Source organism: Puma concolor, chromosome A1 (assembly GCF_028749965.1).
Source record: "Puma concolor isolate L17-30 chromosome A1, mPumCon1.1.hap2, whole genome shotgun sequence".
Classification (NCBI taxonomy): Eukaryota; Metazoa; Chordata; class Mammalia; order Carnivora; family Felidae; genus Puma; species Puma concolor.
The window spans coordinates 194,305,085-194,318,678 of record NC_141667.1 but is presented as its reverse complement, the minus strand read 5'-3'; the positions used below and the strand labels follow the sequence as shown (position 1 = coordinate 194,318,678).

Here is a 13,594-nt window from a genome sequence, read left to right as displayed (position 1 = left end):
GATTTTATAACTGAACTTTTTTTTTAATTGTGTCTTAAAAGTGGAATTGGGGTATTTCATGTTTAATGTGATGTTAAATACTAAAGGTTACACTCTGTACAGTAAGTTGTGATCATGTGATAGTCAAAGGGTGATCTTTTACTACTGAGACATTCTCCATTTTTCATGCATCTTTTTCATCTCTACTTTCAATAGAAACTCTATTCAGTTGTTTTTTGTATTATAAAATGCATTAGGTTGTGTGAGGGAAACACTGAAGCTTTTCAAAGTGCAGGCTTATTATTGTTTCAACTAATTGCCTGATTTGTTTGTAAATGGGAAATTTTTATAAAAATGGAGAAAGCTGTAAATTGCTGTCTGTGGGCTTTTCAAGCAAGTATAATGTAACTCTACTTTTATAGCAAGGGCTAGAAGCCATTACTGCAGTAATCAATATATCACAGTTATATTATTATGTAGATTTTAATGTTACTTTCAAAATTCTGAGCTGTTTGGATATTGGTCTTCCACTGTTGACACCTGATAATATTTGACTCCATATTTTTTCTGTAAATATTTAAGAATTACTAGGAAATGGTAAGTCAATTTTTAAGCACACAAACACATTTTTAATATCTTAGATAACATTCCTCTTTTTTAAGCATTAATTTTCTTACTTCATTCCGTTAGTGTCCACTTGGCAAGAAGAGTGCTTCAGTTAGAAAAACAAAACTCACTGGTTTTAAAAGACCTGGAACATCAAAAGGACCAAGTAACACAGCTTTCACAAGAGGTAAATAACTTAAACAAAAGAAACATATATAAAGAATCACAGTGTTCATTTTAATTCTCTGTTACTCCTTTGTCTATCTTCTGAGCAGTTTTCAAATAAGCTGTTTGCTAGTACAAAATGATGTTACAACGTACAAAACTAACCTACTGTTAAAGCCTTATAAAACATCGTGCAGTGTATGGTAAAACTAAGATCAAAAAAGAGATTAAATGCCCAGACTAAATATAAATGCAGACTAGACAGGCGGAGCTTTGATTTCTGAGAGTATCAACTGGCAAAACGGGTTTGGCGATTTTAGGTGGCATTTTGAGTTTTTTAATAAAACCTCATCTTAAAAATTTTTTCTTAAATTTTAATTCCAGTGTGGTTAACATGTACTGTTACCTTAGTTTCAAGTGTACAGTATAGTGATTCAACACTTCCATACGTTACTCAGTGCTCATCAAAATAAGTATACTCTTAATCCCCTTCACCTATTCCCCCATCCTCCCCCACCACCCCCCCCCACCCACTTCCCCTCTGGTAGCCATCTGTTTAAAACCTCATCTTTTAAAGAGATGAAAAATTGTCTATTAAACACACACTTAACTTGGTATACTCTTAAGCTCTCAAATTCTTTGGTACATGATAGTTCTCAAAGTATCTTTTAAAACTCAGACTCATATTTCTTATTTTCCTTAGCCTTATGTCATCTAAAAAAGATACATATTTGTACATGGTATTTTTAATCCTTTTACTTAACATCTAATTACATTTTTCTGTACTTCTGAAATTCAAGTAATAAAATAAGTATAACCAAAGATGTCACCTCATTAGTATTCCTTTTATTTCCTGAGTTTCAGCATAACAAGTTTTTTATGTTAATAATTTAAAACTTCGATCTTATAATAAAGGGATTTTTAGAGGAGTATATTAAAGACTATCAATACATATCATGTATTCTTTGTTTTCTGAAGGACCTGTTCATATTTACCTTTATAGTACCCTCTATTAAAATACTTTTAATAATGTGACATTAGGAGGATTTCTGTGCTCAAATTCCAAAAGACCAGAAATAACTTCCTACTATGGGGCCCGACATAGAGTTACACTTGGAACGGAAGAGTGTCGTGCCACAGCCAGCTCTGCCGGCAGGAGTGCGAGGCACAGCCAGATTTGGAGCATTTCTTGTGTCTGTGGAATAAATATTCCTACCGCGACTAACTTTAAGCTGCCAACATCACGTCACTGCACACAGAATAAAGATACTCAGTAGCACACTGTTACATATTGTCCCCACCATACAGATACAATAGCCTTGGATAAACTGAAGAGCATAGATAATAGTAAAATAATTAAAAATCCATTACTTTGAAAATTTGTTCCCTTGGGGCACCTGGGTGGCACAGTCGGTTAAGCGTCCGACTTCAGCCAGGTCACGATCTCGCGGTCCGTGGGTTCGAGCCCTGCGTCGGGCTCTGGGCTGATGGCTCAGAGCCTGGAGCCTGTTTCCGATTCTGTGTCTCCCTCTCTCTCTGCCCCTCCCCCGTTCATGCTCTGCCTTTCTCTGTCCCAAAAATAAGTAAAAAACATTGGAAAAAAAAAAAAAGAAAATTTGTTCCCTTTTTTTAATAAAATTGATTTTACTGTGGCGCCTGGGTAGCTCAGTTGGTTGAGCGTCCGGCTTCAGCTCAGGTCATGATCTCATGGTTCTTGAGTTCCAGCCCCACATCAGACTCTGTGCTGACAGCTTAGAGCCTGGAGCCTGCTTCTGATTCTGTGTGTCCCTCTGCTCCTCCCCCGCTCATGCTCTGTCTCTCTCTCTCCTTCAAAAATAAATAAAAACATGAAAAAAAAATTTTTTTAAATAAAATTGATTTTATTGGGGCACCTGGGTGGCTCAGTTGGTTGAGCATCAAACTTCAGCTCAGGTTGTGATCTCATGATTCATGAGTTCAAGCCCCACATCGGGCTCACTGCTGTTGGCATGGAGCCTGCTTTGGAACCTCAGTCTCCTCCCCCTGTCTGCCTCTCCCCTGCTCACACTGTCTGTCTTTCTCAAAAATAAATAAACATTTAAGAAAAACATGTCTTGATTTTAAAAATAAAATAAAATTGATTTTATTGTAAATTTAAAGTTTTTAATATTAGATGTATTAACATTCAGCTCACAAAATTCCTGAAAATTTACTAGTCAGCTGTCAGAAACTACTGTAAGCCAGCACCACTACACCATGAAAGGATAAATAAATGATTACAGAAGCCAATGAGAGGTTAAAGAAATTTCTGTTTGCTAATACATTATACATCACTCATGTTTGTTTTAATTTCAGAATAACCTATCAAACATATTTCTAAAAAAAATTAAACTTGTCCATACTTGTATAGGTACATATATGCACGTCATAATATTACCTTAAACAATAAATAAATAAAACTACCTTCCTGAACACTTCAGTTCATTGAAATAGGAATTGTTTTTTAAGTTTATTTATTTTGAGAGAGGGAGAGAGAGAGAGAATCCCAAGCAGGCTCTGCGCTGTCAGCACAGTGCCCAACGTGGGCAATCTCGCAAACTGAGATCATGACCTGAGCCAAAATCAAGAGTCAGACACTTTTTTTTTTTTAATGTTTATTTATTTTTGAGACAGAGGGAGACAGAGTGCGAGTGGGGGAGGGTCAGAGAGAGGGAGACACAGAATCTGAAACAGGCTCCCGGCTCTGAGCTGTCAGCACAGAGCCCAGTGTGGGGCTCGAACCCACAAACTGTGAGATCATGACCTGAGCCGAAGTCAGGCACTCAACGGACTGAGCCACCCAGGCGCCCCAAGAGTCAGACACTTAACCAACTGAGCCACCCAGGCGCCCCCATTTAAGGTAAGCTGTTGGCTTATATTGAGAAAAAGATTTAAATACTGAAATACATGTGATAGAAAATGGTATGATACCTAGAATTTGCTTTTAAATACCCTGTAAAAAGTGGGGGAAGGGCTCATAAATCAAAGGAGAATCTCAAAATCTCGATCATGTTTGGAGCTGGGGGAAGATTATATGTGGATCTATTATTCAATTCTGTACTTTTATGTATGTTTGAAAATTTTTCATAAGACATTGGGAGAAAGAATCAGTAACCGTATCTTAAAAATTTTATGGCTACCATAGTATATAACTTTTCCCTTAAGATTGAAAATAAAGTATTATAATTTGAAATATTCTGTTGATTTAACTGGTTTTTGCCTCACAAAAATTATACTGCTTAAATTGAAAATATATAAACTAATTAGCTGAAAGATGATAGTACAGTCAGTATAACAACTGACTATTCATGATACATGGTGAAAAAAATAGAGAAGGAAATTCTCTCAGGATCTGTATTCTTTTAAACAGTTTAAATATTAAAACTAGCTTGGAATTTTGAGGATAATACACAGATAAATAACTAAAGCTAGAATTACCATTGTTAAATATGTTATTGAGAATATGTCTGAGATTAAACATAAATGAATTGCCAACATGAGAATGCTAAAAAATAGTCAAAATGAAAACAAATATTCCTTTTATAGTGGCTTTATTGAGGTATAATTGGCAAACACTAAGCTGCACATACTTAAAGTGTACAATATAATAACTTTGACACATGTATACCTGTGGAATCACCAAAATGTGGATAATGAACACATACATCACCCCAGATGTTTCCTTGTGCCCCTTAGGAATCTCTCCCAAAATTCCCTATCCCCAAGATGGTCCTCAGGCAACCACTGACTTGCATTCTGTCACCATAGATTGACCATGTTTTTGATATTTTATATAAATACAGTCATAAAATGTGTATATATTATATACACACACATTTTTTTGGTCTGACTTGTTTCACTCTGCCTAATCGTTTCAAGATTCACCCATAGCCCTTTTCATTGCTGAGGAACATTCCATTTATGGGTATACCACAGTTGTGCATTCATTCACCTGTTGATGGGCATTCAGGTAGTTTGCTGTTTTCGCCTGTGACAAACAATGCATATATGGATATCCATGTACAGTCTTTCCATGAACGTATGCTTTTGTTTCTTTTGGGTAAAGACCTGGGAGTGGATTAGGTGGATCATGTGGCTAGGGATCTGCTTAATGTTTTAAGAAACTACCAAACTGGTTTACAAATATTTGTACCATTTTACATTTCCACCAGCTGCATGCGAAAGTACTTATTCTTCTACATCCTTGCAAAGACTTGATACAGTCCGTGTTTTTAATTTTAGCAATTCCGATGGGTATGTCATGGTCTCTCATTATGGTTTTAATTTGCATTTTCCCTAATGACTCACGACAGTGACCATCTTTTCAGATGCTCTTTGCCCTCTGCTCTCACTGGGAGAAGTGTCTTCAAATGTTTTGCCCATTTTATCACATTGTTTTCTTATTATTGAGTTTTGAGTATTATTTATTGATTTTTAGATACAATTCCCTTATCAGATATGTGATTTGCAAATATTTTCTCCCACTCTGTGGCTTGTTTTTCCATCTCTTAAACATGTTTAAAGAGCAGCTTTTGTCAAATCCAGTTCATCAGTTCGTGCCTTTATGGACTTTGTTTTTAGTGTTGTGTCTAAAATATCTTTGCCTAACCCAAGGTCACAGGGTTTTTGTCATGGTGTTTCGTAGTTTTAAGTCTGTAATCCATTTTTAGTTTATTTTTGTATTGTTTGCAAAGTATAGATTGAAATTCACTTATTTGCACATTGAAATCAAATTGTTCTCACATCATTTGCTGAAAAGACCTTGTTGGAAATTAGTCATAAATGTGTGAGTTTGTTTCTAGACTCTCTGTTTCCAGTTATCTAATTTGCCTGTCTTTATGCCCAGACCACACTCTCTTGATTTCTGAAGCTTTATAATGTCTTGAAATTAGATAGCATTGGTCCTCTAATTCTGTTCATTTCAGAGATTTTCAGCTATTCTGTATCCTTTGCATTTCCATATGAATTCTGTAATCATTTCTACAAAGAAAAAAAGAAAAAGCTGGGTTTGATTTTGATTGGGATTGCATTGAATCTACAGATCAAGTGGGGAAAATTGACATCTTAATAATATTGAGATTCTATCCTATTAATTGGCCATATCCTGCCATTTTTATTCTTTAGTGTAAAAGTTTCACATCTTTTGACTAGTCTTTTTTTTTTTAAGTTGTTTTATTTATTTTTGAGAGAGAGAAAGAACAAGTGAGGGAGGGCAGAGAAAAGGTGAGAGAGTGAATACCAAGTAGGCTCCACACTTCAGCACAGAAGCTGATGCAGGGTTCAAACTCATGAACCATGAGACCAGGCGCCCCTTGACTAATCTTAATGTTGTATTATGTTTTTCCATTCTTCTACTTTTAACTTCTTTATGTCTTTATAATTGTCTTATAGGCATCATATGTAGATGGATCTTAGTTTTTTTTTATCCATTCTAACAAAATAAGACTTATTTGGAATTTTTAGAACATTTACATTTGATGTGTCTCTTGATAAGTCTGTCATCTTGCTATTTGTTTTTTATTCATTCCATCTATTCTTTCTTCCCTTGTCCTTTTATTTTTCCCTGCTTTCTTTTGGATTAGCTGAATATTTTTATCATTTTATATGATCTCATTATTGGTTTATTGGCTTGAACTCTATTATTACAGTACTTTCTTTATAGTATATATCTTTAACATCATCTCATTTCATTTACTACATCATGTATAGTTTAAAAGCCTTAAAATAGTATAGTTCCATTTGTCCCCCCGCCCAGCTTTTGTGCTCCTGTTGTCATATATTTTACTTATACATGTAGAAACTGCACACAACATTGCTATTATTTTTCTCTAAGCAATTGACAATTTTTTGAAGAGCTATAATATGAGGAAAAGATACTATATTTAACCAAATAGTTACCATACCTGGTGTTCTTTATTCCCTTGTGTAGATCCAAATTTCCATTTGGTATTATATTGCTTCTGGTTGATGTACTTCTTTTCACAGTACCTATAGAACAAGTCTGCTGGTAATGAAATCTTTCTGCTTCTGTATGTTGCAGAAAGTTATTTCACCTCTTTTTGTTGTTTCTTGTTTTTATATGTCTTACTATTTTTAACAGAATTTAAGATTAAAATGTATTTCTGACAGTTATATTTACTAAGGCAAAAAACCCCGGAAGTATACATTTAAGGGTTCACTCTTTTATGACAATAAAATTCACACATAAAAACTGTACAATTCAGTGGCTTTTGGTGTGTTTACAGCAGTGCACTATCACCGCTATCTAGTTACAGAACATTTTCATTACCCAGACAGAAATTCTGTACCCATTAAGCAGTCACTCCCTATTCTCCCCTCCCCCCCCAACCCTGGCAACCACTCTGTGCTTTCTGTCTATGGATTTGCCTGTTCTACACCCTTCTATAAATGGAATCGTGCAATATGTGGCTTTTTTTTATCTGGCTGCTTTCATTTAGCATAATGTTTTCAAGATTCATTCATCTTGTATCATCTATCAGTACTTAATTCCTTTTTATGACTAAATAATATCCCATTGTACAGATGCATCATATGTTGTTTATGCATTCATCCATTGATGAACATTTGGGTTATTTCCACCTTTTGACTATTGTGAATAGTGTTGCTATAAATATTCAACTACAAGCATTATGTTTGTCTACCTGTTTTAAATCTGTGGAGTAAACACCTAGGAGTGGAATTGCTGAGTTCATTTTTGTTTTACAAAGATAATTCTCCCAGGGTAAAAAAGTCCAGATTGGTTCTTTTTTCCTCTGTCTCTTTTTCAGTACTTGAAAGATGTTGCTCCACTCTCTTCTGGTTTGCATTGTTTCTGCCAAGAAATACGCTGTCTTAATCTTTGTGTCTCTCTAGGTAATGTATCTAATGTCTCTAGAATTTTTTAAGATTTTCTTTTTTTCACTAGCCTTAAGCAATTTACGATGTGGTTGTTGTGATTTTCTTTATGTTTCCTCTGCTTGGGTTTTATCAGACGTCTTATATATGTGTGATCATCAGATTTGGAAATGTTTCAGTCATATGTCTTCATATATTTTTCTACCTTACCCTCTGTTTCCTTCGGACACTCCATTAGACATGTATTTATACCACTTGAAGTTGTCCTACAACAGAACAGATGCTCTTCTCTTCATTGTTTTCCGTCGTTTTCTGCCTTTCCTTTTGCATAATTTCTCTTAGTATGTCAAGTCCACTAGTCATTTCTTCAGTGTAAAATCTGCTTTTAATCCATTCTAGTGTTTTACATCCCAGATATTGCAGTTTTCATTTCTAGTTCTCTTTTGTATCTTCCAGGTCTACTTAACCTTTTCAGACTTTATTTTCTTCAGCATAGGAAATACAGTTTCAATCACTATTTTGATATTCTTGTCTACTAATTCTATTATGGTGGCTGCCACTTCTTGGTTAGTTTCAGTTACATTGATCTGTCTCATATGTGTCATATTATCCTGTGTTTTTGCATGCTTACTAATTTTTCACTGGATAACAAATGTGAATGTTACCTTACTGCTAAATATTTTTGGATTCCTGTAAGTGTGTGTTAGCTTTGTTCCCCAACATGGTTAAGTTTCTTGGGAAAGATTTGGCCCTTTTCAGTCTTGCTTTTAGGCTTTTATAAGCAAAGAAGCATTGATCCTCAGGCTACTTTTTTTGTCCCCTCCACTACTGAGACCAAAGTCTTTTGAATAATCTACCCCACGTCCTATGAATTAATAAGTTTCCTACTTTGGATAGTGGGAATAAGTAAATTCCTGGCCCATATGGTCTTCAGAAATTGTTCTTTCTAATCTTTTCAGTGGTTCTATCTCAGTCTCTGGTATTTTCTTTACACACATGCACTATTCAATGCCCAGGTGCATACTCAAGGGTGAATGTGTGTACATTTTCAGAGTTCTGTCTTTGTACAGCTCTCTTTTCTTCAGCACTCTGCCATAGGAACTGTAGCCAACTTGGTGTCTACATCTAGCAGCAGATCCTTAACTTAGGGAGTTTGGCAGGCTCTGCTTTGATTCCCTCTTCCTTAACTACTGCCTGGAAACTCTTTCCGTAGAGTGAACTGGGGCAACTGTAGGGTTACACTCAACTTGTTTGTTTCCTATATCTCAGGGTTCACTGTTCTTCATTGTTTGATGTACAGTGTCTTCAGACTGTTGTTCCATTAGTTCGTTCAGTGTAAAAGAGAAAAAATTATTGGCCTTCTTTTTTGTATATAAGTATATCACCTAATTTTCAAGAAACCACCAACTGGGTTAAATAAGAATGGAGTGTTCATAGGCGGTAATCTCCTTGATATCAGTCTTGGTGTTGTTTTTCTGGATCCTACTCCAAGAGCAAAAATAAACAAATGGGACTACATCAAACAAAAAGCTTCTGCACAGCAAAGAAAACCATCAACAAAATGGAAAGGCAGCCTACTGAGTGAGAGAAAATATTTAGAAATCATATATCCAATAAGAGGTTAATATCCAAAATATATAAAGAATTCCTACAACTGAACACCAAAGAAAATCCAATTTAAAAAAAAAATGGGCAAAGGAAAAAAAAATAGGGGAGCCTGGGTGGCTCAGTTGGTTAAACAGCCAACTCTTGATTCAGCTTAGGTCATGATCTCACAGTTCATGAGTTCAAGCCCCACATTGGGTTCTCTGCTCACAGTGGAGAGCCTGCTTCAGATCCTCTGTCTTCCTCTTTTTCCACCCCCCCCCCCTCAAAAATAAATAAGTGTTTTTTTTTTTTTAAAAGTAAGCAGAGGATATGAATAGACACTTTTCCAAAGAAGACATACAGCTAGCCTATTGGCACATGAAAAGATGCTCAACATCACAAATCATCAGGGAAATGCAAATAGAAACCACAATGAGATATCACCTCACACCTGTCAGAATGGCTAGAATCAAAAAGACAAGAAATAACAAGTGTTGGCAGGGTGTGGAAAAAAGGAAACCCTCATTCACTGTTGGTAGGAGTGTAAATTGGCACAGCCACTATGGAAAACAGTATGGAGGTTCTTCAAAGTATGAAAAATAGAACCACCATATGATCCAGCAATTCTACGTCTGGATATTTATTCAGAATATTCTGAATTCATGAAAACACTAATTCGAAAAGAGGTACAATATTCATTGTAGCATTATTTACAATAGCCAAGATACAGAAACAACCTAAGCATTGATCAACAGACGAATGGATAAAGATGTGGTCTATATACAATGGGATACAATTCAGCCATAAAGAAGAATGAAATCTTGCCATTTGCAACAACATTGATGGAACTAGAGGGTATTATGCTAAGTGAATAAGTCAGACAGAGAAAGACAAATACTATATGATCTCATTTATATGTGGAATCTAAAAAACAAAACAAATGAACAAACAAAACTCTTGGATATGGAAAAGAGTGTTGGTTGGCAGTGGGAGGGAGAAGATACAGACTGCTAGTTACAAAAAGAATAGGTCATGGCAATGTGGTGTGCAACGTGGTGACTAGAGTCAGTGCTGTTGTCATGCATATTTGAAGGTTGCCAAGAGAGTGATTCTTGAAAATCCTCATCACACACACAGAAAACTTTTAATTAAAAAAATTTTTGTAATTTTTTTTGGTAACAGATGGTGACTAGACTTATTGTGATGATCATTTCACAGTGTGTGCAAGCGTCAAATCCTTACATTGTACACCTAAAACTAACATAATACTGTATGTCAATATATCTCAATTCTTAAAAGAGAAGAAGGAAAAAAGGAGGGTCGATGTGGGGAAGAAGATCTAAGCTAAATCATAAAGCATGCCACATTACCATCAGACTTGTTAAGCCTCAGCTCTCTTGACTCTTGGCACTTGCTCTTACTTAATCTTTTTAGTCATTTAGTAAATATTTATCAGACTCCCACTATACTCCACCACAGATAACAAAAGAGTACATGTACATCTTAACATGTACAGTCTTGTTCACAAAGGCCTTGTCTTCTAGAATAAGCACTTAGAGATTCATCTGTTATAACTAACTTATTTTAGAAAAGTTGTCTAGGAAATGGAATCTGCACAATCTCAAGTGACCAAATGCCAAGGTTCAGTTACCTGGAGTTCTTTACATAGAAGCCATTGAGTGAAACCCAGGTAATTTGTTACAGAGCTTTAGATTGCTACATTTAAGAGAGATTTTTAAGATGCCTGGGTAGAATAAAGTAGAACTCTGTGTACTAACTTTAAAAGATGTTCATAATGTATATTAATAAATTTTTTCCAAAAAGGAAAATTGCAGAATAATTTGTATTGTATTTCTCTGCTTGGCCTTTGTGTGTGTGTGTGTGTGTGTGTGTGTGTGTGTGTGTGTGTGTGTGTGTGTGTGTCTAGGGTGTGAAATTGTGTTTCTAAGCGTAGAGAAAAAGGAAGAGCTCACATAATATACACCTGTCATGCCAAGGGCACACAAATACAACTAGTCCTGCTGTATGAATATTAAAACATTTTATCAGAGTAAACTCACAGGGAAAGAATTCACAGAGCATATACCATCCCCAAGTTCTCTTCTCACAGAAAAGTGTGCTTAGGCCTGGTGTGGGTAGTCTGGATGCACCACAGAAAGTGACCTGATAGAGGGGCTCCACACCAGAACATTGTACACACCTAAAGAGAAGGTTAGGGAACATCTAATTGCCTAAGTAACAATCGGAGTGGGAGGGAGCTTTTGGGGGTTATTATCTCTTTTAGCCTATTCTAGTAGAATGGGAAATGAGCCTCCAGGACCATCCGTATTTGTCTCTCAAACATTAAACTGTGCTTACCTCTGAGATTGGGAGTTGAGAAGTACGGAATGACCAATTTATACCTTATGCATTTTTGAATTGCTTGAATTTATTCTAACTCACATGGAATTTTTTAAGGCATAGATTTGGTGATCAACAATATCTGAATCATAGCAGGTATAAAGTAAATATTGATGCATTAGATAGATCATTCACATACCTTATCTACCAAACTTACATAGATTTCTAAAGATGAAAATAAGAGGCAAAATTCTACTTTTTAAAATACATCTATAAACAGTATTTATAAACAGATTATATTCCAGCAATATTCTTTGTACCCAAAATTTTGTTGTCAAGGAAATATATATGGATACCCATATATATATATATATATATATATGCTTTAATATATGCATAGAGATATTTGGAATGGTAAAAACCAAAAGAAATCATTCATCATTGATGATAATCACAGTGGAGGGCCACTCAAATTCTAGATAGATGAAAGCGATCTTTTGAGTGTACGTTCCCTCTTTTTAGCTTAAATTACTTATGTGCATGTGGTATTCCCTTCTCCACTCCCTTTCTTCTTCATCTCCTTTCTTCCATTTCATTATCAAGAGCAAGTATTTAGAAGACTATGAAATTGTTCTAGAATATCAGACAAAGGAAAAATTCAGAAACCTCTAAAAAACCTAACATACGCATTTGAAAGTTTTAGGACCGATAAAAGGCAACAGAAAGGGTGTCTAATACATGCTCAGGCAAGGAAAAAAGATGGGACAGGAGTTTCTGTTTGATGGAGTCCTTGAAATACTTGCCCGTATGTTCTCTATACCAGCGATATTGGGATATATGATTTCTACAAACGTAGTATAAGTATCTAAATGAGTAAAACATGTGCTTTTGTCCTTTGAATCACCTAACAACTGCTGAGAGTGTTCTCTCAGCACCCCCAGTGTACCCAGTGTCTAGGAAGGAGTCTGTAGCACACAGGTCCTACAACTCCACCTTCGTATTCTAAAGGGGGAGACGCACCTGCCAGCCACACCACCAAATCTCTTTAAACTTCAAAGCCAATCTTCCCTTCCGTATCTCTAAGCCTTTGTTGATGTGAGGAAAAAATGCACTATTTTATGTACCACCAAGGAGTAAGAGCAGGAGATACTTCCAATGAAACTGCAATACAATGCTTTATTATCACTAATTTTTTAATTTTAAGCACACATTCTTTTAGACTTTGAGCAGTGTCTCTTATCATATATTACATACAGTTTCTATCCTTTTCTTCTTCTAACATAAACTTTGTGCTGAATGTGCCAAATCACATCGGAATCGTATTGGAGGCATTTTAAATGGCAGTTAAACTCAGCCTATGACAGATTAGCCATACTCAGAACTCAACTGAATTCAAAGTATAAATAGCTAAGATCAAATTTGCATGTGCAGACTTGATGAACAGCGATTGTAAGAGGCTTCCACTTTCATAGAAAAGATGAAAAATAGTATGATTTATGGGTTCCCTTTGCCTCCCAAAGTGTTTTCCTGAAAGTTTGTTGATACCTAAAAATTCTTTTAATAAAGAACAGTGCTTTTATTTCACCATTAGAAATACAAGGCTTAGGGGCGCCTGGGTGGCTCAGTCGGTCAAGCATCTGACTTCAGCTCAGGTCATGATCTCACGGCTAGTGGGTTTGAGCCCCGTGTGGGGCTCTGTGCTGACAGCTCAGAACCTGGAGCCTGCTTTGAATTCTGTGTCTCCCCCTCTGTCTCTGCCCCTCCCACAATCGTGCTGCTCTTCCTCCTCCTCCTCCTCCTCCTCCTCCTCCTCCTCCTCCTCCTCCCCCTCCTCCTCCTCTCTCTCTCTCTCTCTCTCTCTCAAAAATAAGCGTTTTTTAAAAATTATAAATACAAGGCGTAAAACATAAATACACTGCCTGAATTTTTTTTAATTTAGCAAGTAAAGTTTATCAGTCCATCAAAATTCTTTCTTCTACCCAGAACTGTCCTCCATACTATGGATCGTGATTTCATTTTAAAAGGTCCCTTGCCTACCAGACAG

At 36.0% G+C, this 13,594-nt stretch overlaps 1 protein-coding gene across 5 annotated transcripts in view; it reads left to right on the top strand.

Annotated features, from left to right (window-relative positions):
* The window catches only part of PIBF1 (progesterone immunomodulatory binding factor 1), a 214,689-nt gene that overhangs the window by 149,403 nt on the left and 51,692 nt on the right, over window positions 1–13,594 (top strand). For 4 of the 5 annotated variants that reach the window (XR_015252640.1, XM_086710673.1, XM_086710666.1 and 1 more), the window contains exon 14: window positions 670–772. Coding sequence is in view for 4 of the 5 variants with exons in the window: in XM_086710673.1 (XP_086566799.1) it covers window positions 670–772 (103 nt within the window). In the remaining variant the exon portion in view is untranslated. Of the gene's footprint in view, window positions 1–669; window positions 773–1,791; window positions 2,074–13,594 lie in introns of those variants that run through there. The other variant, XM_086710689.1, reaches the window with a different exon arrangement.